Raw genomic sequence first — 27446 nt, 5'->3', positions numbered from 1 at the left:
GGCCAGCTCACTGGAAACAGAAAGCCTGTCATTGAAAACAACTCGCCCAACCCAAAGCATGACAATTTTTGTATCCTTAAAAAAAAGAAAAGCTGTATTACTGTTTAACTGTCTCAAAAAGGAAGTAGGGGAGTGGGTGTTTCTAGTGTTTCCCTGGCTTTGTTGTTAGGTAGTTGCAGCTTTTGTCATTTAGGGACTCCTTTTTCTTCCCACCCCTCACACCAGGCCCACCCCTAGCACAAGCTGCGGCGCCCTGCCAGCCAGAAGCCGCCGAGGCAGCCGTCACCGCACCACCACACACGCTGCCGCCGACTGCGTGGACAACACCAACACGGAGGAGCCTCGCTGACAAAAAGCTCTGATCACGCTGACTCTGGCCATCAGGGGTATTTAATAGCACTTGGTTTCAGATCACACTCGGCGGTTACAGTCGGTGACACTTGGCACTGGCCGCATTACAACAGCACCGGGGACTCGGTCACAGGGTTAAAAGTCAGTGGCCCTGTGACCGGGGTAAAGGCAGGCCAGGCCCGGGCACAGCCCAGCGCTGCTGGGGACACGGCTCGGCTGCTGGGACAGCAGCACTGCCCCGCATGGGGCTGACAGCCCCGCTGCTGCCAGCGCCCCCAGCACGTGCCCTGTACCCCGCGGGCCTTGTCGCTGCACTCGGGCCTCGGGACAGCAGCGAGTTTTCTGGGGTGCCTCAGCAAGTGGAATATCCCCTCATGAGCAAGCTAACTTGTCAGATTTACTTCTAGCATGATCACAGTAGTAAATGTTAAAAAAACAAAACAAAACACACAAAACCAACCATACTTGATAGAAATATATTAAATTAAGTAACAGCTCATACATCATCGCTTGATGATGTCCACACTGTGAAACTGCAGGGTTAAAAAAAAAAAAAAATTAAAAAAAAAAAAAGGAATAGAAGCATCGTTAGGCTGAGTTATGCTCCCTGCTATATAGGTTTTTTTGCCACCAATCATACCTGAGAACAGTTTTAAAAGGGCCTTTGGCAGCTGTCAGCAAGTGAGGCTGCTCAGTCACACACAGACACAGAGGTGCAAAAGCCTCTGGGTCGCCCAGGCTTCTGCTCACTTGCTTACCACCAAAAACCACAACAAAGAAACCCTGCAAGTTTAAAGAAACCTTTTTTTAAAAAAAAAAAAAGTTTTAATCCCACACACTTCTGTAAGCCTCCTAAAAAAAACTATAGACATTTCAAAATACTAAAAAAAAAAGAAAAAAAAAAATTATCCCCAGTGTGGATTGTAACTCAAGTTTAAAATAGTTACCACATCCTTAAGTTACGGCAAAATCAGAGCTGCAGGTGTCCTGGCTTTGCTCCTGAATAACTGTCCCATACCACAGCTGGGCAAGGTGAAGCAGCCAGCCCAGCTTCAATGTCCAGCTTTGCTCTGCAGGTTTCCTGCAGCCACAGACAGGTGCTACTTGTGGTAACGCTCCATGTTTTCTGACAGCCAGATGTTTTGCCTCTCTTTTTGTAAGCTTGCAACCAAGTTTTAACTTTAATAAAAAAAAAAAAAAAATTACCTTTCAATAAAGGATTTCAGAGAGTGCAATATGATTGACTATGCAAAAGGGCACATATAATTCACAAAAAAAAAAAAAAAGCTTCACGCCCTTTATTTGCTTGTCTACATCTAACACAGGCCCAACAAGGTTCCCACTTCATTGACTTTTTTTTTCCTTTTTCTCCTGCTTGATTTTTTTTTTCCTTTTAAGAAAACCAGGAAACCTCATTTCTTTTTTTTTGTTTTTGTTTTGCCCAAGAACTTCTGACCAAGCCACATATCGGCTGCTTTCGAACCTCACAGAACCGAGTACAGAGTTGCCTCCTTAGCAGCAAACTTTTTGCCAAAGTATCAACTATAACTTTTTGTTGCGCATTAAAAACCATTTCTGTTCTTAGGCAGGATTTGCTTCCTTGGTAGCTGGCTTCCTGGGAAGCTTCAATCCACAAATAGAGAATCAACAGGAGTGCTTCAAGACTTAAATTTGTGAAATAAAAAGCAAACAGAGCAAAAAAAAGAATAAAAATAGCAGGACCAGTCTTTCTCATCCATCACAAAGAGGACTCCCCCTCCCACCTTGCAGGACACACAGACTGAGGAGGGGCAGGAGGCTGGCGGCTGCGGCCGTCACCTTCCAGCTCCTGATGGCACAGGGGGTGGCCCTTTACAGGGCCATAAAAACTAGGATACTGCACAAGTTTAGAAATCCATCAGTGAACAAGGCTTTACTGACAACTTTTCATACAGTTAAAAAATAAAAATACAGAACAACAGCGGACAGTGTCACATATTAAAAACGAATAAAATGGGCTCTATTTAAATGGTATTAAAATTAATTAGAAACTAAAAATCTTACCACTTTGGTCGAGGTGTTTTGAGCCTCCACCAAAATGATCGGCCTTAAAAACAACGGGGCTGTGTGACACACAAAGAAAACATGGAATTTGAAAAGACAGTGTGGGCTAGGCAGTGTCTTTGACTATAACTATCACCATATGTTCTTCTTCTAACTTTCCCAATGTCCTTAGTGCTGACTGGAGGTACTGCTGAGAGAATTCACAAGGAGGGAACGCGTAAAGCATGCCTGTGCTGTCTCTGCCCTTCGCCCCTCCCACGGGCAGGCTGATAACCCCAGCAGCCTGCTTCTGTTTCAAGTAGGAGACCAGATTCCTGAGAAGCCGTCGCTGCAAGCCAGGCTCTACAACAGGGAAGGTCCCCTCAGCCCCTGCGCCTCCCGGGGTGGACTGGGTCGCCAGGAGCACAGCGTAGCCGTTGGGGCTGCCTTGTTTGATGCGGCGAGTGACTTCATCCAGCTTGGGCTGGTCGAGCCGAAGTCTCTGAGCGATTTTGAGCTGCGTTAACTTCCCGCCGGACGAATGGTCTTTAAGGAGTCCGTTGATGACGCCGAGGTCTCCCTCCAGGATGTGCATAGAGGTGGGGAAGCAGCTGTTTTTTAGCACAAGAAGCCCATTCCAAGCAAGCTGCAGTGTCTGAGCATACTCCGATAAATTCTTTAACTTTTTGGTCTCTGATTTTGGCTCCTCGTGAGTTTTTGATTCCGATTCGCCAGTTCGATGATTGCGTTCGCTGTCCCTTTTTTTAGGCTGCGGAGCATCGGATGCCTCGCGATGGGGCTTCTCCTCAGTCGCATGACGATTGTTCTGAAGGGAGTTACTCTGCTCTTTCTCAGCTCCGGATTCTGTAGTGTGATTCTCTTTGCGAGCCCTGTCTGGGCTGCGGTCTAAAGCTGGCCCACTGGCCTTTGTCCTGCTTCTGTCCTCGTAAGGCGAGTGAGTAGTCCTCCCGCGGTCACTGGAAAGGCTCCGGCGTTTCCGCCTCTCTTCCCACGGTTTGGGCACGGTGCGATCGCCATCGCCGCCCCAGCGCTCTCCGCTCCGGCTACGCACCGATCGGCTGTAGCTTTCCAAGTTGTTTCTGCGTTCAGCGTTTTTGGCAGGGCTGGCCCACTCTGCCTCTGCAAAGCTCCTGTCTCTGTCCGAGTACAGGAGGTGTGGAGGAGTCCTATCTCGCACCCGCAAGTCTTGCTCTAGGCTTCGGTGTCTGCTGTACCCATCAGCGAGCAGTTCATAGTGCACGGGGAGAGGTGCGGGCTGGTACTGCTGTGGGTATCTCGTCTCTTCTGCTTTGGCAAAATCCACTCGAAGTCTCCTCTCCGGTCCACCCAGAGGAAAGCCCCTCATCTGCGCGCAGGCAGCCTGGGCAGCATCCAAGCTTTCGTACTGGATATAGGCAAAACTGTCTCCCTTCACGTAGTCAATAGTCCTGATGCTGCCGAAGCGGTCGAACTCCCTCGCCAGGGCAGCCAAGGAAGTACTCGGACCGAGACCACCCACCCACAGCCTGGTAGTAGGGTTGGCTTTACCATAGCCAATTTTGATAGGGTTCCTGCCGACAACGCGGCCCGACATCGCGACCTTGGCCCGGTGCGCCATGTCTAAGTTTTGGAACTTGAGGAAAGCGTAAGCCCCGCCCTGGCCCCTGGCAGGGCGCTTGATCACCACTTCTTCGATGATGCCGTACTTCTCGAAGGCGCGCCTCAGCTCCACCTCCGAGACGTTGTGGTCCAGGTTGCCGATGAAGAGGTTGCGGGTAGCTCTCTGATCGTCCTCCGGCATCAGGTCTTCCTCCGCCACGATGGGGTAACTGTAGGGCCGGCCGCGCTCGTCGTACAGCCCGTAGTAATCCAGGGCCCTCTCCCGCTCCCGGGAGAGCCCGATGGCGGCGGCTTCCAAAGCGAAGGCGGCGGCCGCAGCGTGAGCGTGCCTCGGCCGCGGCTCCCGCAGCAGGGGGCTGGTGACAGGAGACAGCGACCTCTGTTTGTACTGGTAGGTGCTGTGGATGGGCGGCAGGTACCCCAGGGGCTCCGGAGAGGGCGCGGGGGGCGGCGTGCGGCTCCTGCGGCCCCCGCGCAGGTACACCGGCTCCACCTTGAGGGGCCGATCGTAGAGGAGCAGCTGCCGGGCCCGGGCGTGCCGGCGGGCGTCGCGGGCGTCCCCGGGGTGTCGGAAGTTGACGTAGGCGACGCGGCCGAGCTCGGGCGTGTGGGAGAGCTTGACGCTGATGTCCCCGGCGCCCCCCCCCGCGAAGCGCTGGAAGAGGCGGAACAGGCCGTCCTCCAGCAGCTGGTCGGGCAGGGCCGCGCTCAGCCCGCTCACCAGCAGCGTCTTGTACTCGCAGGAGCCGGGCGGCTCCCCGGCCAGGCCCGCCGAGCCCCCCAGCGGCGCCAGCAGCAGCGAGGGCGCGGCGCCCGGCGGCGGCCCGGCCAGCAGCAGCGAGGGGGCCACCACGGCGCCCGGCAGCGCCTTGGCCTTGGGCACGCCGAGCGCCCGGGACGACGACGACGACGACGACGACGCCGAGGCCGAGGGGGCGGCCTGGCTGCCGCCGCCGCCGCGGGCGCCCGAGGCCGAGCCGCTCCCCGCCGGGCGGTGGTTGGAGTCGCCGCCGCCGCCGCCCCCGGCGCGCTCATCGCCGCGGTGGCTGCGGGAGCCGGAGCCGGAGCCGCCGCCGCCTCCCCCGCCGCCGCCGCCGCCGCCGCCGCCGCCGGGCGTGGGCTTGTCCCGGCTGCTGCGGGAGGCGCCCGAGCTGCGGTGCGGGCCGCGCCGGCTGCTGCTCTCGCGCTCGCGCTCGCGGGGCCGCTTGGCGGCGGCGGCGCGGCCTCCCCCGGCCCCCGGCGGGCTGGAGTCCCGCTCGCCGCCCCGCTTCATGGCGCCGGGGCCCGCGGCTCAGGAGACGCCTCCGGCGGCCGCCGCCATCTTGGACAAAAGGGAACGAAGGCGGCTCCGGCCGCCGCGCCGCGCGGGCCCCGCGTCATCACCCCGCGCCCCCGCCGCATGGCGCCGGCACCAGCGCGACGGCGCCGCGCAGCGACGCGCGCGGGAACGCCCCCGGCGGCGGGCGGCCAATCCGGAGCGGCGGCGGCGCGCGCGGGAACTCCCCCCCCCCCGCTCGCCGGGCCGGGCGGGCGCGCGCAGGAGGGAGGGGGGGGGGGGCGGGGCCCCGCAATGACGTCACACGGCAGGCGGGAAACCGTCGGCAGTTTAATGAGCGTCCCGTACAGCGCGCGCCGCCCCCCGCCGCCAGGCCCCGCCCCCCTCCCCCAGGCCCCGCCCCCCGGCGCCTCAGAGGTCGGCGCGGGCGCCGTGCGCGCGCGGCGCGTACTTGGGCATCAGTTCGTGGATGCGGCGGATGAAGTCGCCCTTCTCGGCGCAGCCCTTGCACGCCTCGCCCCACTCGTCCAGGATCCGCCGCAGCTCCTTGACGCGCAGCTTGCGCAGGTCGGCGGTGCTCAGGTCGATGTGCTGGTCTGCGGGCAGAGCACAGCGGCGGACGGAGCTCAGCGGCCCCGGCCCCCGCGGGACGCAGCAGGGCCGGGCAGGGCGCGGGGGGCGCCGCCGAGGCCGCCCCGCGGAGCTCACCCGAGAGCCGTGGCCGCAGCCCCGCACCCCGCTCCCCCCCCCCCCCCAGGCGTGCTGCCCGACCTGCCCCGTCCCAAGGAGACGCCGAGCGCAGCGCTGCCGGCGCCTGCCTCAGGCAGGTGAGTGGCTCTGCGGCAGCCAGGACGGGTTAGTGGCCGGCGGTCCCGGCTGAGCGCCTCCACAAAGCTTCCTGGGGCATTGCGGAGAACCCCCGGCGTGTGCAACTCACCAGGATTTTACAGAATTTCAGACTGGGTGAGCGCTTTTAGCATGCTGTTTTACCCCAAACGTCCCAGTGCCCCAGAAAGGCACGGGCAGTTTCCCTTACGCTGGCAACTCACCGTATTTTAGTTCACAGATCTGACTGTCTTTCTTCTTAAGTTTCTCACAGATCTTTTCCACAGGGATGTGATGACTCATGGGCTTTGACACCTCATTAATGATTTTGGTGGCTGCATCGCTTGTGGCCCCAACATAATAGCACTAGAGGGAAGAAAAGAATGAGGTGGAGATGCATGGAAAAATGCTTCTAAAAGGAGGGTTTTCTATCCGTCTTCTCTCCCTGCACAGTTACGCAGCTAGATGCTTACAGTGACAGAACTTTCCAAGCGACTGCTACACAAGAGCAAAAGAAAGCCTATCTCTGAGCCAAGGGAACTGAGCAGGCACTTCCCGTCACGCTGCTTCGCAGCTGTCGAGGCTGGTTGTCTTGTGTCTCAAGTTTTTAAAAATTTGAATTGAGTTAATGAAGTCTTCTTCATTCGAGGAGAAAGACGCTCTGAAGCATTTTCCCTCCGCATTTCTCACGGTGTCCCTCTGCCATTCTCTTCTTAGGAGAGTTCAGGGCCTTTTTCTTGGGGCTCTTCATTCAGGCATTGTCATCTGTTTTTACTTAAGGCAATTTGGTTTTCCTTTATTTAGTTTTCAGCTAAACAGCTGAAGAGTGCAAGTATTTTAACAGTTTATATTACACTCCAAATACAGTTTGGCAGGAAAGTTCTACAGCAAATAAAAGCTTTGTAATCCTCAGCACTTCAGTAACAAGGAGTAATAAGGTCAGCCAGTAAGATGTCTGTTGACGGATACATACATATACATTTCGAGTGAAGCGGTCATACTCCTCGTCTCCTCTTACAACAAGAAGAAAGAACAGAGGAGACCAATTGCAGCCAAAGAGCTAGGCAGAACATCCCCCTGGGAGGGGCACACCATACTAACAAAGAAGCACTAGTTTCCTTTCATTTGCCAAGTGTTCTACAGTTTATTTCCTCCAGAGGCAAATATTGTTGACTACTACTTACCAGCCGGTTCTCTTTGCCTTTTGCCTCTTTGCAGGATTTCAAGAGCTCCTTTTCAATACTGGCGGGTGTGAACTCAACACCGTTGTCCTTTAGACTCTGGTAGAACCTTCCCAGGAACGTAACGCACACTGGAAGGGAAGATGGATGGAGTTATCTGCCTCTGCAGTGCAGCTTTCAGAAGGCACTTGTAGGGAAAGAGAATAAGGGATGTGGAGAACAGAACTTTTAGAAGCTGTGTTAGCAATCAGTGACTTCATAGGTGTTCCAGCAGGTCTTTCTTAGCACAGGTCAATCAGCACTATGCCCTGATACTTCTGGTGGAAACCATGGGAGCGCCCGGTGGCTTTTGTACACTGTATTGAACGAGCAGCAGCATTCAGCTGCAGGGGGCACAACACAAGACAGTGCCCGAGGAAAAAACATAAACTTAAATTTACGTCTTATTCTTGCTGCTTTGGAAAGCAACTTGTCAGACTACAAGTTGAAAAACAACCGTTTACATGATCCCACTCCAGCCTGTACAGTCTCTAGTAACATGATATCACTGATCAGTTGTTCCTGTTCCCAGTTGAATTATTTCCAAGAGAAAATGCTACCCATTGTACCCACTTGGCATGTTTCTCCTCTCATTTCCCACAAGCTTCTGCATCAGTTTCAAACAAATTCAAAGAGGGCAGGGTTAAAGGTAACAAAACTCCCACAAGTGCCTCAGCAGCTGAGAGGACAGACCCAAGCCCCTGCCTGCGGGAAGAGCACACTCAGCCTAGTTGTTGCACCGTCCCCGTGGCAGCGATCGGGCAGCTCATGCTCCTGGCAGAGCACAGCACAGCCGCGTGCAGCAGGGCAGGGACACGGCTGCGGGTACCGCGGCCGGCGGGATCGGTGCGGCGGGGCGACTGCCTGGGAGACCCGGCAACTTGTGGTGCTTCGGATTTCACCCGTGCGGCTGCTCGCACAGCTCGCCTGCCAACAGCAGCACCGCCGGGACCGGGAGCTCGGCGGCTCCACCAATTCCTGCGGCAGGACCCGTGGATTCCCAGAGCTTCCAGGTGTGAGGCTGGTGTCAGGTATGGCCTGTCCCTAAGTGCTGCGTCCTGTGTAATTTGGCTTTCCCAACGGGAAGGGACGGGCAAGTGTCACGAACTTGTGTTCAGCTCCCAACACGAGCTGTGGCACAGAAAACCGTAAATGCAGGAAATCAAATACGACCGTCATGAAATCAAATACAAACTTACTCTCGTCACATTAAAGCTGGAAGCGATTACGAGCTGGAGCATTTGGGAAAATATTTTCTGTACGCACACAACAGCATCATTTACCTCACATCAGTTTGTCTCCAGCCACAGACACACACTGATGTCCCCTGTGCGCTGGTTGGAAGTGAAAACCTTCGGAAAGAATAGAGACGCTGCAGGCGGCGGTACCGGTGAGTTCCTTACAGCCGAAACCCGCTGCCGGCCCGGCCCGGGGCAGCGGCCCGAAGCCTCCTCGCTCTGCGCTCCCCCCGCGCCCCGCCGGGCCCCGGCACCCCGCAGCCTCCCCTCGCTCCGCCCGGGAGCTCGGCGCCCCGCGGCGGGGCCGTGGCCGCGCAGCTCGGGCTCCGGCCGCCCCCCGCTGCCCCGCGGGCCGGCTTCGGGCGCTCCCGCTGCCCGCTGAGGGGCCGCTCCCGGCGGCCAGCCCGGCCCCCGCCGCGGGGCTGCGCCGCGTCCCGGCGGGCGGCTCCGCTCCGCTCCGCTCCGCTCTCCTCGCCCGGCCGGGCGGGGCCCCGGGGCCGCCCCCCCTCCGGCCCGGCCCCACTCACCCTCGCACTCCCCGTCGCGCAGGGCCCGGCCGCCGGCCGGCAGCAGGAGCAGGGCCAGCGCCGCCCAGAGCCCGTGGGCCGCCCGCATCCCGCCGCGCTCCGCTCCCGCCGCACCGGCACCGGCACCGGCACCGCCGCCCCCGCGCCGCGGCCCGCTCCACCCGCTGCCTCCCCCATTGGCCCGCTCCCCGCCCTGCTTCCACGCCGCCTCCTCCCATTGGCCGGCCCGCGGCCTCCACGGGAGAGTTGGCGGCCGCTGATTGGGGGAGGCGGCGGGACGGGGAGTTTCTCCGCCTCCCTCGGCCGCCATTTTTGTTAAGGGAAAGGCGTCCGCGTGGGCCTTCGCCGCGGCTGGCTGCGGGCGCCATCTTGTAGCGGGGCAGAGCCTCACACCCGCGGCGGGGCGGGGCGGGGCGGAAGCGGCCTCGGGGCCTGGACAGGGTGGAGGGGAGCTGTGGAAGGCAGGCGGCCCTGAGGGGCTCTTCTTGCTGCCAGGGGCCCGCAGCGCTTCGGCCACGGCGTGGGGAAAGCGCCTGGCTGCGCCCAGGCTCCCAGGGGCTGTAGGGCTTGGGGGGGGGGCGTGCTGCGGGCCGCGGTAAACGCGTTTTGAGTTCCTCCGTGCTATTCCAGTCGCTGCGTGCATCGCTTGTTCTCGAAGCCATCACGACAAGGTGCTAGGAACTGCCCTGAACAAATAGTCTGTCGTTTACACAATTTTGAAGTTGTAGGGAGGAATGCGCACCCCTCGGTTGTTATATCGCAGGGCTGTATGTTTAACTGCATGTCCAAGGATGCCATTTTGTCAAAGGAGACAACATCGTGTAGCCCCGTGCTAATGAAGCTAGGAATGGAAGAATGGGGGCTTGCTTAATCGCACTAAAAATAGACGTTGCTGAATGTCTTTGCTTACTACTGTGCAAATTAACCGAAACGAGTCTGGGGGCCCTTCACAAAGGATGGTTCCTGACAAATATGGGAACCTCTCTCAAAAACCAACTGAGACGGACCTTGTGGTTTGGACAAGAGCCAAGGAGCAGCTGAGTCTGTACAAAGGCAGGGGGGTCAACTAGTGGTGATAAAGAGTTATCAACCTTCATCCCCACGACTCCCGACAACCACCACCAGAAGGCACCGCGCAAGCACAGACAGGAGGAGTTTATGGAAATGACTTCTTGGAGCTAATTTTAATACAAAGCGGGGATAAGTTTTGCATATGTATAGGCGTATTGGGAAACTTCAAGCATGTGTAACTCTTTACTGCATATAACCAAGGCAAGTTGCTGCGTTGGGGTGCGCATGCCCTTGGGAGCTATCCTGCATGCGCCTGGCACCAAAAGAAACCACATACCTACTTTATAACTCATTCGCTTTGAGTTGTAGAGTTCTTCCACGAATCACTAACAGGTGCCCTGGTGGGTGTGACGGCTCACCTCAGCGGGTGGGGATGAGGAGCGACCTTGTTCAGCAAAGGTCACCTGGCAGGTGAGTAGAAATAAGGACGGAAACCATATCTGCAGGAGGATACTCAATTAATTCCCTCATTGGAATAAAGAGGGATCTGCAGGAATGAGGAGGGAGGTGAGATGTTCCTGGATGTGAGAATTTGGGATAGATAAAATGTGGGTGGTGTTTTACATTGTGATTACTAAGACACAAAGCCTGTAGGAGCCAGTGATTAGGATTTCTGTCCCTATTCTAAATTGTCCTGTTATATTGGTTAAACAGCAAGTATTAACTCTCTTTTGGGGAAGCTGCTAGTGCTGTCCATTAGGGCTGCCATGCCCCCCGGGGTGCTGAGAGGGGCAGAGGGGTTTTGTTTGTTCCTCACGCTCGCAGTGGTGTTGGGCTGTGGGTTTGTTCATTGTTTTAGCTAAGCTCAATAGCGCTGAGGAAGTGAGCCCTGGGAGACAGGCGAAGTACTGTGCCGGTGAACGATGACCAAATTAAAGCTGGAGCACATGGCTAAGCGAGGAGTAAAACCTTGGGTGACTTCTGGTCAGCTCTAAAAGCTTATGGAGCTGGTTACGATGGCAGCCCAGAGTGCCATGATTATGGATGGGTAGTGCAGGTGGTTTGCTAGGAATTCAGTGCTGCATGTGACCAAGTTCTGCAGGCCCTGGGTGTTTCATGGTGAAAGCTAGGCATAGGTATCTGGTCACGTATGAGTGAGGGGAAGGGAGGGTAGTTTGAAGAATACCTAAACAAAACATTCCCTTTCAATTTTGCGTGTGGAAAAGGATGATGGTTAGAGAGTGAACCATTATGGAGATGCAGATGTTGATTCCAGCATTTACATGGTTTACTTGTTTTCCACGTTGATAACTGCCAAAGTTGGGATTGAGGTTGTTTCTAGCCAAGCAATTTCTATTTAATTTAATAAATATTTGCCTTGGGGAAGGGAAAAAAAGAATGGGAACCACATATCTCCAAACCTTAAGTTTTTGTGCTGAGCATGCCTGCAATGTATGGTTTTGGTGGGCTAATATTATGAAGGAAAAGTGTGAGCAGGGTAGGGCTACTAGGGGATCTGGTTTATGATCAGCTCTCCGATAGGAGGTTACAGTTACGGGAAGGGCAGCACTGTGTGCTTGTGGTGAGGCTGAGGGGACAATGAAATGTGGTGTTTGCTAAGGGTGGAGGTGAAACCAGGTTACATTTTGATGAAAATGTAGCATGGAACTGCCCTGACTGACTTGAGCAGGAGACATAGTGGAAACACTAATGTGAATTTGATTTTACTTTGTGTCAGGTGGATAGAGAAGCCTGTGAAAAGGAAAAAACAGCACATCAATTCTCTCATGATAGTAAAGAGAAAAGCTGTAGACCTTTTGAAATTGGGCTGTAATTTGTGTGTATACGTGTATATATGTGTGTACATATATATATATAATTGTACACATATCATTCCAAACACTGTCCAGTGAAGTATTTGTTAGTACAGTGCATGCTAACGCAGCTACAGAAATAAATAGAAAAATAAAACAAAGAGCTTGCTGTATGCCTGCAGCTCATTAGCCACACTGGAATGGGCTAATGAGATTGCCCAGACTTTAAGGCTAGTATGACTACCAATATGTACAGTAATAAAACTGTGCATGTATGTCCGTACCAATGGTAAATACGTGAATGAAGTCTATGAATTCATAAATGGTTCTTTTAATCTATGTGGTAGGCTGCAGCACGGAAGCTAGTTTCAAATCAGAGTAAAAAGTGGTGGAAGAAGAAGCCAAGTAATTGTTGGTATAGAATATGCTGCTTTCCTGCTAGATCAAGGAAGACAGTATTCAGCATATGCTCACCTAACGATACCGTGGTTCCCGAGGTAAGCACAGGGGGTGAGAGGAGGACAGCGGTGAATAAGCAGGTGGCGTGGATAAAGGTGGTGGTGGGACAGCACGGGGCTTACATTAATGGCTGCAGGATAACGGTAATTTGAAGGAGTTAGCGAGAGCCTCAGGGCTGCTGCTGCTGCTGCTTCAGTGTAAGGGAGTCCATTGCCTGGCGCATGTGGGACTCTGCACCAGCTAAGCTGCCAGCTAGTGGGTGACAGGTTGTGCAGTGCTGCTCATTCAGCTCCACGAAAACCAGGAATAGGGAAAAAAAGTTGAGAATACTCTGAAACATGCTATTTACACAAAACTATGGCTGTGTTTGAGGCTTCAGTTGTGAGAGGTGGAAGACTGAACTCTCCGCAGGTTACGGAGCTGTTGCACAGATCCGGTTCAACGGTTGCAGGCGGGGATGGTCGCATCGCAGACTGAGTACCCCCTAATGGTTGGCACAGTGTCAGTGAAGAAGCTGGGATTTATGACAACTTTCTGCTGAGCAATAAATTCAGCTGCCTGAAGTTCAGTGATGGGTACCATTTTTTTTTTTTTAAAGCCTCTAGGAATAGAGGTATATTTGCACAGAGGTGGCTGAATCTTTATGGGCTAGGTTATCGTATTTTCTAGAGGTTTACTTATCAATTTCACAAGAAAATTCATACTGTGCTACACAGGTCATATATGGAAACTGCTGAAGCTCTGACTTAGCTAGGGCGAAGTATTTGGCTAGGGTATTTAGATTTCAATCTGACTGTTGTGGCTTAGTTTAAATAAAGTATTTGGCTTGCATTGAAACAGTTGTTCTTTTGGCTTTAATGGAAATGAGATTTAACTTGTTTAAAGCTGAGGGCTTCACCTGTCTTTTTGTACCAAATATTCATTTCCTATGCTCCAGTAGCAGATTTTTTAGTTGAATTAAAAGACAAACAAAAACCAGACTTGGTAAGTTGGGCTAAGAAGAGATTCTCAAAGGGAGTGCTTTATACAGACACTTTTCAGGTGTCAGCTGAACACTTTTGCCATGTTACATGTACTTTCAAGTACAACTTGTTGTATTTTTATGTGATTCATGGGGTATGTAGTTAATGAAGAAGGGGGGTGGGGATGGCAGTCTATGTACACCACAGTGCCAGTTTAAATTACACTTTTATTATATTTTACTGCTAAATGGCTTTTGGGATGAGTTTTATATTTTTTTTGTTGCATTGTCAAGACAGGATGGGAGAAATGGGTTATTTTTTTCTGTCTCCTGGGCCTTGACCTGATTTATTAGTTCTAATGGAAGAAGATGGGCATCTTCGAGATTAACTCTCATGTAGTAATGACTATAAATTTTAGTTTCTACATCTTATTCTTTCAAATCTGTTCTGTTTAAAATGATTGGTATTTAAATATTTAAAATTGAGAAACAAAATCGCTGCCAAAACGTCTTGCTATTGCATAAAAATGTGAACTAGGCTGCCACTCAGTGCATACCAACCCAAGCAGTGAGGTACCTATCAAGGAACTGATTCAGCTGGCCTGTGGAAGTACTCCCACAAAACTCTGTTAAAGCTTCTGCCAGACAAGGAGGTGCCTTGGGCTGCTGCAGGGGGTAGTGGTGCTGCCCCTCTCTGACAGCCGCCTGTCTTGTGGTGACCAGCTAGAGAAGCCTGAGGATAACCCTGTCGGGAGGACAGCAATGAATGTACAGCTGTACCATTTTAATATCAGGTATTAATCTTTAATTTCCACATCACAGCAGTCGAGTGAATGGGTAAGGGAAAGAAACCCAAAACAAACAGCAGATATTTACATCTAAAATTCACACCACTTATTTGTTGGTTCTGGAAACATGCTATCACAATATATACAATGAATTACCTTTAAGACACTTGTACAAATTATTTTTTCCTTTTAAATTTGATTTCCGTTATAGATAAGATAGCTGTTTTGATTTTATTTTAAACATGGATACACAAAAGAGAAGTGGTTAGAGGTTTTTGCCTTTTTTAAATAAGCACAGAATGCCAGAGGTTAAAAACACATTTACAGGGCAGAATACCAGTCAGACATCACAATCTATACATTTTTTGCTCAATTTCCTGTACAAATACACAGCATTCAAATGGGGGTATTTACAAAGAAGCATGATTAGAGGAAATTTCAAATATCACATAATTTGTTTCCCAAGGCTCTTGCTCTCTCCAGCTCCCCAGTTTTGGCTGATTCCCACAGAAGGGATATGCAAGCATCCCTTACCTAAGAAATGGTAAGTAACCTAAAAAGGAAATGAAGGAAAGGACGGAAAAGAATCTTAATTTTGGACACTGCACAAAACCAACCCAGTCATTGAAAAAAAAAGGGTGGGATTCAGAGAATTTTTCTAATTGCTTTTCTTCTATTACTGTAGTTTCTTCTCATTTTTGTTTCAGATGGGGCCAGCAGGTACACTCACGATGGAGAGATTTGCAGCAGAATTCCGCCAATTTTTTGAGGAATGCACATGCTATTTTGTTATGCAAAGAAAACCCGAGGAAGGCAAGTACATATTAAATTTAAATCAGAGTTAGGTATAGCATGAACGGATCCTGTTCAAAACATCCCGTCACTGTGGTTTATACAAAGAATCTTCAAATCCTGTTAGAGAAGTGCAACAACTGCTGTTGCTTCCACCTGCTCCAGGCCTGAGTTTGCTGTTGGAGTTGTACTATGCTATCAGCCACCCCACCCTCCAGAGAAGTATTAGTTCCATGAATTATTAGTTCCAGCATTCACAAAAACTCAATAGGAGTCTATCTTCTGCACCCTTTAAGTTAAGCACTGAAAAGGGAGACAGAATATGTGGTAGATATCAGAACAGTAACAGAACCTTAACTTCAGAGAGGCTCATATTTAGTAAATTCAGTAATTCCGTCCTTTTTTTGTGTGGACCTGACATAATTTAGGTATTTGTATACAACATCTGATTGATCTTCAAACTCTTACAAATATGTAATTATGTCAGATACCCAAAAGGGACTCAACTACTGTTGTAGTCTCTCTAATCAGAGCAAGGTAACACATTGTAAGAGATTGATTAGAGCTCCAGGTGGCAGGTTTTCCAGCTGACTGGGACTTAGTCCCATGTTAATTGCATTCTTGCTTTTGCAAATTTTTATTTTCAAGACCTGCTGTTTTCTTTTTTTTTTTTTTTTTCCCCAATGAGGAAGTTCAGTAAATCGGTACCTTTACTACTTTCAACCCTCCCGCCAGAAAAAAAATAAAAAACAAAACAAAACAAGAAACAGGGGCAGGGGAGATGGAATCGAATACTTGGTTCTCTTAAAAATTTCTCTTGAAGAATCTCAGTCAAATTGGAGGATAACACATTGAAAATATTACACTAATTTCTAAGGAATTACCTTGACTTACCTTCACTGAAAACATAATTGAGTTGAATTTTCACACCTGTGTTCTATACCAGAGACCCAGCTTGGTTCATTACCAGTTAGAATGGTCCTACCATTGGAAAACTTGTTCCTGCTAGAGATGAAATGTCCACTGTAGGTCAGGTTTTAATATCATTCTCTTCTTAACTGTGAAGGTCATAAGGATTACAAGCAGCCTGTGTTAGTAACAAAATAGAGGAAGCACGAGAGACTTTGTCCAGGCCAAACAGGCCATTTTAAGAAACAATCCATAATTTATTACTTTTGCATGGGCTAGAGCTTGAGAAAGAAAACGAATACATCCTCTTACAATCCCCTTCATATGACAGCTGACAGAGCCCAGAATTTCATACTGACCATCTTAGGAGTTCAGAAGGCAATACGTACTCTGCCCAGTCGCTGTATTTAGAGGTAGTGCTAAAGGTGACCTGTAAAAGACTTAGATCCTTTTTTGCTTCTTTACACTGTTTGTAGCATGAGAAACTGAGTGGCTAGGGCAAGAACTGGATATAACAGTTGATGCTATTCTGTTTCTGACACTAATTTATGTGGTGGAGGTAAGTCTTTCTATTTGAATGTGCTTCAGATTTTTCAGTGGTAACTTACCATCGTCTGAAATGTGCTTTGCAGTCTGCAGGTGGAAATGGTTATAAGGAAGGCAAAATGCGCATAGTAGCAGAAAGGAGCATTGCCCTTATCTAAAAACATTAAGTATTTGATGCTTTCTTTAGATTGAAAGTTTCTTGAAAAATATGAAAATAGGAATAAAAGATTTCTTATAGTTCTTTTTGAAGAACAGATCTTGGCTCTGTTACCACAGAACTTTTTTCTGGCTTGTCTTGTACTGAATTAAGAACATACTGATTAAAAGGCTTGTTTTGTATACATAGACTTGTACTGTCTCCACCTCTGCCATAGTTCCATTTCTTGGTTTTCTTTTTTTTCCCTTTTTTTTCACCAAAATTGCAAAAAAATAAACTTGCACCAAATTCTTCATCCCTTTCTGGAAGCCTGACAATAAATAAATAAATAAAAAACGGGGAGGGGGAGGCAGGGCATAGGGGGAAAGCTGTTTTACTGCATGGGGAGAAAGAAACCTAGAAGAGAGGAGAAGCTCTTAAGCTTCTTATACATTCTAAAGAAGCAAAAGAGGAAACAAATGTTTCTTCTTTACAGGTTGCCTTTAAGATTCCTGACTCTAGGGTGCACACTAAACACTGGGCTTTTCTTGCATCTTAGTGTTTTCTGTCTGCTGTGAGAGATGGAGCTGCTGCACACCAGCTGCAGTGAGATGTAGAGGGACTGAGGACAGCATGGTATTGGGTAATGAATCTCATGAATCTCAGCTCCTGGGTGATGGAAGGTGGTGAGAACGGTGATGCTCAGGCCCTGAGGCAAGGATTGTTGGACATGATGCATTTAAGCCACCTTTTCTTTACTGGTGAGTCGCCAACCAGCTGTGGCATGAGAAACTTTTTTTTTTTTTTTAAACCAGAATAGAAATGCTGGTGTCAACAGCCTGCCCGAAGTCGGGCATGGGAAAAGCCTACAATCAGTCGCAGCTCCAATGGCTACTAACCTCCCTCATCCTGTAGCACTGATGAATAGCATATGGTTCCAATGAGAAGCAGGTTGGTTTAGCCAGTGAAAGCAAAATTTAAGAAATCAAACAGTACATAAAAAACAAAGGAGGCAGAGTTTGTTGGAAATGATATCTTGGAAATCAGCGCATCAGCACGGTTAGATTGGCCTCAGCACCCATGAACCAATGCAGGGAGATCACTGCACAGATATGTACAATCCTTGCTCTCAAAGAGCCATTCTTCTTAGAATTGCCATCTTTTTCAACTGCTGCAGCTCATGCACCTTCCAGACTGACGGTTCATAAAATCCCTGATTTCAGCAAGAGCTTTCACTTCTGTACAGCAACAAAATATGTCCCTAGTGCAACTGCTTCTACTCCGTGGGTCTCAGAACTAGGAGGAAATCAGTTTCAAAATCAACTTGCCAAATTTCCCCCTTCTTCTTCCCTGCTGCTTTAAATTGTTATTCTTCAGCTTCTGCAGGTCTCTATGGCTTGTGTGCCATGTGGTGCGGTTAAGAAACTGCAGAAGGAATAACCATCCACTGCACCAAAAGTTTAAAAAACATAACGGAAAGGGTAAAAAGAAATTAAAAAGGAAAGCAGCAACCTCCCGTGCTAGCCCAATTGCTTGTGTGGGCTCCAGCCATAACCTGTGGCAGTAGAAATAGGCGGCTTGCTGTTCTGAGTCCTCATCTCTCTGCTTTCTGCTCAGACCTGGACTGATGACGCAAGCTGCTCACCAGGAGTTGTTCCTACTGCTCACTGATGCCATGCTCCAATGCTACCCTGGCCTGCTCTTCCTTCCCGCCGCTCACTGGCTGGTGACACTTTACGATGCAATGGGCGGGTGTTTGTCATCATCTTCAATTATCATTCCCTCCTCGTTCTCCATGTTGCAGCCGGGAGTGGTACGGTTTGGGGGGTAGAGCGGGAGGGTCCATGGTGTCCTGAGGAATGACTCCTGATGGAGGCGGAGTGACTTCGGCATGGCTGGGATTTGAGGCGACTCAAGGACATCAGGCTCAGAGAGACTGTACCTGACAGGGAGGTAGGGTGTCTCTAGGTCTTCGTCAGTGTTCCAGGCCTGGCTGGGGACAGAATCCATGGTGTCTGTGCGAGGAGGTGGTTCAGAAGAATGTCCAAAATTACTCTCGCTCAAGGAAGAGACACCACTGCTGGCACTGCCGGATAAAGTGGAGTTGCTTCCATCTAGGACCAGACTGCGGACTGGTGGGTGATGCAGGGATCGGATGAAGAGGGGACTGTTTTAGAGAAAAACAAAAACCACGTTAAAATTGATGAGGGAGGCAACACTACAGCTTGTTGCACAATTTCAGCTTTTGACAGCGATGTGAACAACAATGCAGTTCCATTTGTATTCAAAACATTAATTATTAATGGTTTGTATGTGCAACTTCCTTTGTAATGCAATTCTGCATTACTCTCTTCTCTCCTGCAACTTTTTTTTTTTTTTTTTTTTTGTTTTTCACCTTGCGCATATGTTCGTGCAGGCAGTGCCGGAGGAGCATCACTGAGCTGGTGATGGAAGGCATCAAAGTGCAGCGCGTAGTGTCCTGGAATGAGACATGCATCAGAAATACAGGCTTGTGCAGCCTCAACTGCCATGAAAGAGGTTGGGGTTTTAGATGCTCTGGTGCCAGGTAAGAGCTCCAAACGCTGATAACTCCACTCCAGCCTAGGCTTCCTTTCTGACAGATTACCGTGGAGTGCATCTGTCACATCACAAATGCTAATGAGAAGTTTAGTGCAGTGATAGATTTCCACCCAACCCTGTTATCAAGGATCTCATGGCAAGGCAACAGGCTCATAAACAATGAATGTTTGAAGGTTTATTTAATAGCTTTGTACCTGTAAGTTATTGCTGAAGATAGCCATTGGCAACAAGCCAGGCCAAACCTCCAGTGCGCGCACTACACCTAATTCTAGTCCATACAAGCCACCTATTACTGTAAGGATTATAAAAATTTGAAGTGTTGTCCAGCACTAACCTATGCAGACCAGGAAAGACTTTGGCTTGTTTCTGGTTGTTTCCATAGGGAAAAACAAAAGGCTGTGGTCAGCTTTCAGGTGGCCTAGATTTATCTGGCGTGACTGCACCAATTATGCAGCAGACCTATTGGGCTTTTCCTTACCATGGGGTAGGCTTCGGGGAGGTACTGGTGGGGCCAAGATGCTCCCAACGTGGGCAGACAGGAATGGCAGGGCCTCTCTTGTTCCGCTGTCTAGGCTCCAGCTACTGGGCGCTGCTGGCACAGCTGAAGGATTGAAACAGATTTAACTTGGGTAATGTAACAGGGAGGTCTTGGGGCCAGAAGGATTGGCTTTCTGGTGTGCTCTTCAGTAGTAAAAGGGGGACAGATTCTAGAAACTTGGTGTATGGTAAGATTGAAGGCAAACAAAGGCATCATCTAATCTACAGCGTGTTAAGTTTACAGGGTACTTTGTTAAAGAAGTGAGAGTTAGGTGATCACAGTGTTTGTTAGTCTGCCCATCTCCCCTTCACTGATGCCCCCCGGCCCATTTCTAGCAAATGTGAAGAGCAGTAGAACTCCTAAGGCGTGTTTTTTTTTTTTTCCCAAGCCATTGAGTAAGTAAAATGACACCTCAGTGACAGAACAGCAGCTAGCTCTCAGTTGTGAGCTCTTCTGCCTGGCGGCAAATGATTACAGAGCAGGAGGGAACGTGTGTCCTGAAACAGGATGGCCTGTAGCTGTATTACAGTGGCTAAGCAAAGACTGAATTTGTGGACACCTCAATCGGTTACAGAAAAAATCAGGACTTCACAGGTCCAATTTACTAAGCAACAGAGCTGATCAAAAAATGTGATCACCAAATACTTAAAAACAGCTGTTTGGACTCCTTGTATTACAAGGTCAGCTGACAAGATCAAGCCTTTGTTAATCAGGAAAGGTAGAGGCAAGCGTAGTCCCAAGCTACTTCGGGGATTCCCACTCTGTGTGCTTCTTGGCGGGGTGCACTGGGCACAAACCTACGGACAACAGCAAGAAGGCTTTCCTCACGACAGATGTCCAGTATGGTATGTGTGACTTTTTCTCATCAAAATAATAGTTGCTTCTAACAATGAGAATTTTTCAGGATCTCAAGAATTTTGTCGACGAAGATTATTAAAACGCATCTTCCTCTCTTCCAAACACACTGAAAGACTCTATTTATTCTGAGGAGATGGAAATGCAATAATTTTATGTTTATTTATAAATGATTGAGTTTCTTCAGATTTGCCAAAGAAAAAAGGGAAAAAAAGTAATTCAGTGAGTCTACCAAAGAAAACTGAGATTAAAGATAGCTTTTGCCATTGTTAAGTTTTGAAACATGAAAAATGGAAGCCTGGAGAAACAAACATGGAGTTTGACATACAAAGAAAATTTCTCTGTAATTAAAATGCCTACAACCATTTTTTGGTGCGTTTCTTTTCTAAAATGACTTTGAAGAGTTTCTTCAGTATTTTTGTTTCCTTCGCTCACAAACACAGGCTGCCCAAGACCTAAAATTCCCTAAGGTAAAAAAGATCAGAAAGTAACAGCCTCATAAGACAGAACAAAAACAATAAAATATAAAAGAAAATGTGTTTTTGAAGAGACACTCTCAAACTGAGAAAGGTGTACAAGTGAGATACCAAGAATCTTGACAGAGAACAGGTTCAAACCAAGGGATATATCTCAACACAGGTGAGCTGGCTTCAGATGAGCTTCTTGAGCACCCCTGCTCATGCTGTACGCACGCCAGAGTGCTCTAATTTGCAGTTGGTGTCAAAAGGCTAAAATGGAGAGGGACAAGAAACATAATGATACCAGCATCAAGTGAAAAGGACAGAACAATACCTGGCTTTCTTGGCCTGTAGAATGACTGCTTTTTGTTTAGCACTGAAATGCAGCAGAAGACTGAAGAACAGAACATGGTACCCCAACGTGTAAGCCATTTATACTGTCTCATTCCCTCATTCACTGCCTTTTGAGTGTAAGTGCTGGAAATCATCCCCAGGTCAGACAATTTTGGAGCATGGCTGCTGCCTGTTAAAACCAGTGCTTAATCCAAAATGCTTCAGGAAGAAACCTACCCAGGGAGCTCCAGTGCTCTGTCCTAGCCCAGCTCTCTCTTCTCAACAGTTTTCAGTGGCTCAGTAGCCAAGTTCAATTAGCAGGGAAGCTGAACATGAACATTCTGCTCTGGGTGACTGATGTCACCCTGTTGTCAGTGAGAATTACTGAGCAGTGCTTCTGTCATGGCAAGGAAGGGGGTGGAAAAATTCATGGGGCATGACTGTTAGCAAAAAACAAGGCATCCTCACTAACAAAGAATGATGAAGGCTCAAGGACTGCAAAACTGCTTGTCACTGTGCTTGTGCTACCAACCTGGCTGAAGAGCTGGGGTTCCCGTAACACCATCCCCTAAAAACAGTTACTGAATGTCGTCTGTCTTTCATGGCTCCTCTAGAGGGAGTTTGGTCTTGGATCCCCTTCTCTTTGTGCTACATACTACGCTGTTGGATAAAGACTGGCTACAAATACAAATTCAAGAATTATTTCTTAACTGGCAATACATCATATATGTGCCTTTTCCAGTTCCTTCTCTTGTCCAATAAGAAAAAGTTACCATGTCTGTCATGTTCATTTCAAATGCAACATGGCTAAGCCAGAGCTCTTAATTCATCATTCCCTAGTCCTAACTGTTGTCACCATTTATTATCGTCAAAGTCTTTTATTTAGAACTGTACGTTGCGTTTTGGTTTCCATCTCAACTGTTCTGTAAGGCTGCCACATTGTTAAAGTAGTGGATTCTGACTTATTAGAAATTCTATTAAAAAATCTGGATTTTTTTTCCCAAAGATACAGTTTAGTTCAGGCATAGCTGACAAAACAAGAATACTGACAGATGTCTGATGGAGTACGTTATGCACGTCAGCCTAGAGGACTGCAGTGGTCTTTCCTGGCCTTAAAAACGTTTGACTTTAAGACACTGTTTGCCTAGCCTATGACCATTACCCGCTTAAGGCAGCACCCTTGTTTCAGATTTCAACTCATGAATTTTTGTCCACTTTTCTGTTTTTTCAGAATGCTGCTCCTCAGATCATTTTTTGAGCCCATCGCTTTGTCCATGGCACCCTTTCACAAACTTCTCCCTTTCCATTACATCAAACAAGCTCCTTCTCTTCCTTCATTTTTTTTTCCTCCTCCCTGCTTGGCTATTTATCATCCTTTGCTAGCTACTGACAGACTCATTTCCCACCTATTTGCAGATCTGTCATACCAGCCACCAGGATCATCTGGGAAATTTTCACATAAGCCTCCGATTTTTCCCATGCTGCATCTTACCTTATAGTCACTTCGCTGTTTCTCTTTAAACCCTTCCTTAAAAATTTCTTACTAAAAACCAGTGACTCACTCGTACTTTTTCAAAGCAGTGAGTTAAGCTTACATCCCTAATGATAAACTTAAGTAAGTATAAAACTACCTCAGAGAGAGATTACAAGAAATGTTACTATTTTGAAGAATAAGCGCACATTAAAAAAAGAAAAAGATTTATACTATCCAAAGATAAGCAACAGTATACCTCATAATTTTTTGAAAATGGTCATGATCTTCTTTCAGATCTTCTCATTTGCTTGCTTGGGGATTTTGCTTGATAAAGGCTGCAGGATTTGTTTCAATAACAAAATGCTAAACTCAGAAAGCTTTCTGAAATAGAGAGCTTTGTGTAACTCCTCCTGTGAATGATCTAAAGTGACTGTAGGTTGGCAGAAGGCCCAGTTAATTAAACTGTTAATAAACTGTCAGAGAATGCACTCTGCCAAGAAATGTAGAAGCCCATTCAGTCAGTACTTGCTGTAGCATGACCAGAGTAATAACATTTTAGAAAGCATGCATGTTACCTAGGAAAAAGAGTACCTTTCTCAGCCACAGACAGGTTGGGATCACTGCAAGGTTTGCATGGCCCAATCATTTGCTGGATCAAGGCGCGCTGGAAATTTGGAGGCTAAGGGAGAAGAAAGCACAGAAAAAAGCATAAAAAACAAAACCAGCATAAGATGGTGCACCTGTGGATTTCTGTTCACACTTTTTAGGCAAGGAAGGTTATTTAATTAAAAAGAATCATGGAAATATTAGATTAGACTGTGTCTACATTAGCAAGTACTGCAGTGCAATAGCAGTGGATCTCCAGAGCGTAACAGTGGTGAGGACAAAATATTCAACCTGCCTGTGTTCTCTGGAGGAAATTTTCTGAAGCTTACCTGTTGCTTTGGTTTTATTTGAAAGAATTGAGTTCACATGCTGAGACAGTTCTCTGCTGTGAACTCAAGTACAGTAAGTGGGCATGATTAGCAGACTCCCTTCAAAAGTGCATGCCAGCGCTTAATTAAAATGCTCATATGTAAGCATGCTATGAATTTAGCAATTTGTCCAGAGAAAGAAGTAGAAACAGGCCTAGACTGGAGACCCTGTATCATATTATTTCAGCCTCTTGTATTTTGTTACCTCTGGAAGTCACCATAGAACTATTTAAAATGTACTTTGACGCTAGACTGCAGGATGGAAACATGAGTAAATTAATGGTATGACTGCTTGCAATGGACCAAAAAAAAAAAGAGGACAAGGCTGGGAAGTAAATACAGCTTTAACAGTCATTACAGTTTGTATCACTTGACTACCAAAGCGGGTGTCTCTCGTGGGTGATTAATACGAAAAGTTCCACGTTACTTCTTGGACCACTTTGAAAAGGATCCTAAGTTGTGCTTTCTAAAGGTGAGAAGGGAAGCTTTAAAGTGGACAAAACAGTAAAAATGAAAGTCACAGTTTCAGGCGGTTGAACTAACATAAAAGAAATTAGATCTGCTACCTGTCCATTTTCCATGATAGCCGTGGGATACATGGCACTGCTAGGTCGGTCCGGTGGGTTGGCAGCAACATCATCAGCTCCCGAGTGTGGCGGTACTTATCTGGTAGAGAGGGAGAGCCTGTAAACAAGTGAGAATAATCACGTACACGTGACAAACAACAGCCGTGTCCGCATGCCCAGTGATCTACTTCTCCTTCGCAATTTGTTCACATGATGATCTTACAGGACTCAAGAAAACACGGTGCTGCCCACTAAGCAGCTGTTGGTGGGGTGCATGGCACAAGATGAAATAAGAACTTGGCATGTTACATACAATTAAGGACATACCGTGTAAGGTGTGTAAGATGTACTTGTGCCTAGTTGTGTGCTGCAAAGAGCTTTCTCTTAAGAAAAAAAGTGGCAATCAGCTGTGGCTGTGCTTTGCAGTGTCTAATGCTCTTTACCCCATAAAGTTTTGTAGAGTTATACAAATGCCATAGAATTTTATATTTTAGGATTGAATGTGGCGGAAAGGGATAAAAGCTTGAGCTACTTTATTCCTCAGTTCTGGCAGACAGAGACTGAGGCATTGCCATGTAGTTGGTGATACCATTGTTAGCTTCCTCTTTATTAAGACAAAAAAGAATAATAATAAGCAGAACTTTCTATAAACATGGGTGGCATTTTCCTTACAATTCCTCTGGTTAAGGTGTTATTGGTGTTGGTATACTGAGCCATTATACGATAACAGGATGTTTACCAATGCTTAGAGATATCAGAGGAATATGTCTGACTTTGTAGACTTATCAGTTATCTGAATATTTATCATTTAAGATATAAGGATATTTCATGTAGGTATCTTCCTGCAGCATGTGATTGATGTCCTTCAAGATGAGTGCCACACAACAATATATCTTCTGATATGCAACAGCTGACAATGGATTTGCTAGAAGAATGATTTCCATTAGTGACTTCCTGAAATCCAATACTACTGATAGACACATCCCTTGGGATGCACAATATTAGGCAGGAACTGATGATCTGAAGCTGCTAGAGTGAGCTTTAATTTGCACTGATTATTTCATTGCGTCACGGACACGCACTTAACAGATGGCAGCACACAGCGCATTACAGAGCCATGCCGGCTTTTGGGGAATACATGCCCCCTTTTGCAAACTTTCCACAACCACACACATTACCTTAACAGCACTCCAACATATGAGCAAAGGCATTGGTGCTGGTTAATGCAGCTCTTACCCCAGCAAAAGCAAACATGCAATTTTTGGGACTGATTCAGCACACAGTGGAAGGAACAATGTGTCCAGCAGAATGCAGGATAACCTCCCACAATTGCAACGATTCCATCAGGGGTGGAAGATCCCAGATTAATCTACGTCCCCACCCTGACATGAACAGCTGCAGAGTATCTGCATTCTAGTTCCGAACTCATTTTGTCCCCAGACATAAAACAGAAACATAATTACACAACATTATTTGCTCTTACGTACAACGTCAGCTTGGAAAACACAGTGTTATGCTTTATGCTGAGTCTCTTTTACTCACACGTCACAAATAGTCCTCTTTCTACGTAACAGATGTAAATGTGCCAAACTTCTAGGTGTGCCCAGAACTGCATCACAGCACAACCTATATGGTAAGCTTTTCCATTTATTTATCTTACCATCCTTGTTTTTTTTTTTTTTTTTGTCCAAGATGCAAACCACTAGCTTCCACCAGACTGTGTATTGCATGACCTGAAAAATCCCGCATGTGCTAAATCTGGTGGCAGAGCCTAGTTTACACAACAGCTCTGCTGTTTGGTGCCTTAAATTGGTAAAAACTATAGCTACAAAGATTGTTGCAGATTATGCCAAATATCCAGTCTGCTAACAAAATTAAGCACGGATACATCCAAATTGGATGCCGTAACAGGAGTGTCTATAACTGAAGCATTTATTAATAATTTGGACAAAGAGAACACAATCACCAAGGCTCTCATCAGGGACTGGCAACATGTAAAAAACAAATTAAAACTTTTAAAAAGTTTTCAGAACAGCCACAGCAGCCATATAAAATGCTGCAGCTTGTACCAGGGTTTGTTGTCCACAGAATGTAGCTGGGTACACTGGATGTGTGCAGCACTGTATATACTGTTAGTGAGAAAGGAAATCCTATGCTGAAGGCAGAGGTATTTTTTTTTTTTTTTAATTTTGAAAATATTAATCCACTTGTAACAAGTATTAGTTTTAAGGAACGAATCTGAAAATTAACATAGTTAAACTCCAAACTCAATGCATCTTTTTCTTCCCAATCCATCATTTTCTTTACTATTATGAAAACAGTTTGCTCCTGCACCAAACTGTAACTTTCTGGGTTTCAGAAGGAAGTTTTTATGCAAGTATATGGGTTGTTGCACAGTGCTAAGGCAAGCTCTGGGACTCATTTTCTGCCCCTGAAGAAGGGGGCTGTGTTGAGGAAGCAGTAGGGATGCCTTAAGACGTCAGCCATGAAGTGCTAACTGGGAGTTTCTTTGAGAGTGGAAGAGTCCCAGATACATTGTCAATGAAATTATGGGAAAAAGAACCCTAACCCACTCATAGCTCTTTCCAGGTCTTTTTGCATTACGGTATCTGCTCAAGGAACACTGGTTTACATAATCTTTTAACTCGAGTAGGGTTAGAGCAGCGCCTCACATGAGTCACCTCAAATGAAGCCAGAACAAACACGTTGCTTTCTTAATAGCAAAGAAGCTACGCAAGGGTCAAGTCAAGTGAAAACTGAAAGATGGATACTCATTAATCTGAAAAACAGACTAGATACTTCTCTACTGTTAGCATAGAATTAGAGAGTTCTTACTGTGTTCTGATTACACTCCTATTTAAGACTTTTGCTCTAAGTTGTATAGATTGTAACTGCAGTATAAGGCTTGCTGCTTTTATCTGCTGTTCAGTGTTATGATCACATCAGCATCAATACTACCCTTCATGAGTATCTTAAACAAAATGCTGGATTAATGGCTTTATGATTTTCCTTAGACAAACCAAATAATTTGCTTTTGTTGTTGTTTTAAACGTCGATGAAAGGGCCACGTTTGGAAGTGGAGAATTAGAAATAAGATTTAACTTCCTGCTGGACTGTTAATGCAAATGGCCATGGCTTATTTTGGTTGCTAATGGAACTAATCTATGTCAACA

At 47.6% G+C, this 27446-nt stretch overlaps 3 protein-coding genes across 4 annotated transcripts in view; all 3 read right to left on the bottom strand.

The window, feature by feature from the left end:
- Positions 1 to 2236: 2236 nt before the first annotated feature.
- RBM15B (RNA binding motif protein 15B) lies at positions 2237 to 5310 on the bottom strand. Its single transcript, XM_040568442.1, has one exon. It carries the CDS (start codon positions 5264 to 5266, stop codon positions 2501 to 2503), a length of 2766 nt encoding a protein of 921 aa, XP_040424376.1. The 5' UTR covers positions 5267 to 5310; the 3' UTR covers positions 2237 to 2500.
- Positions 5311 to 5581: 271 nt separating this feature from the next.
- Positions 5582 to 9233, bottom strand: MANF (mesencephalic astrocyte derived neurotrophic factor). Of its 2 annotated transcripts, none has more exons than XM_040568449.1 (4): positions 9080 to 9233; positions 7279 to 7406; positions 6319 to 6460; positions 5582 to 5865 (listed from the first exon to the last, which is right to left on the bottom strand). In XM_040568449.1, exons 1-4 carry the CDS (start codon positions 9165 to 9167, stop codon positions 5681 to 5683), a joined length of 543 nt encoding a protein of 180 aa, XP_040424383.1. In that variant the 5' UTR covers positions 9168 to 9233; the 3' UTR covers positions 5582 to 5680. The 2 variants fall into 2 exon arrangements, with proteins under 2 accessions (XP_040424383.1, XP_040424384.1); XM_040568450.1 differs by lacking the exon at positions 9080 to 9233 and adding an exon at positions 8514 to 8537.
- Positions 9234 to 17662: 8429 nt separating this feature from the next.
- Positions 17663 to 27446, bottom strand: part of DOCK3 (dedicator of cytokinesis 3) — a 216089-nt gene continuing 206305 nt past the window's right edge. The window contains 11 exon segments of the mRNA XM_040568460.1: positions 17663 to 18221; positions 18223 to 18246; positions 18248 to 18296; positions 18298 to 18368; positions 18370 to 18402; positions 18404 to 18613; positions 18615 to 18673; positions 18903 to 18974; positions 23325 to 23412; positions 24274 to 24326; positions 24329 to 24391. Of these exon segments, the coding sequence (XP_040424394.1) occupies positions 18153 to 18221; positions 18223 to 18246; positions 18248 to 18296; positions 18298 to 18368; positions 18370 to 18402; positions 18404 to 18613; positions 18615 to 18673; positions 18903 to 18974; positions 23325 to 23412; positions 24274 to 24326; positions 24329 to 24391 (791 nt within the window). The 3' untranslated portion in view covers positions 17663 to 18152.

Source organism: Cygnus olor, chromosome 10 (genome assembly GCF_009769625.2).
Source record: "Cygnus olor isolate bCygOlo1 chromosome 10, bCygOlo1.pri.v2, whole genome shotgun sequence".
NCBI lineage: Eukaryota > Metazoa > Chordata > Aves > Anseriformes > Anatidae > Cygnus > Cygnus olor.
The sequence above is the reverse complement of the archived record's forward strand: the minus strand, read 5'-3'. Positions and strand labels throughout refer to the sequence as shown.

Bases quoted from the DNA above. Each gene is read 5' to 3' on its own strand.
- RBM15B (XM_040568442.1), bottom strand. From the start codon at position 5,266: ATGAAGCGGGGCGGCGAGCGGGACTCCAGCCCGCCGGGGGCCGGGGGA.
- MANF (XM_040568449.1), bottom strand. From the start codon at position 9,167: ATGCGGGCGGCCCACGGGCTCTGGGCGGCGCTGGCCCTGCTCCTGCTG. The intron at 7,407-9,079 runs GTGAGTGGGGCC...CTTCCCTTCCAG, and splicing joins GCGCGACGGGGAGTGCGAGG to TGTGCGTTACGTTCCTGGGA. The intron at 6,461-7,278 runs GTAAGTAGTAGT...TCTTCCCTCTAG, and splicing joins AAGGCAAAGAGAACCGGCTG to TGCTATTATGTTGGGGCCAC.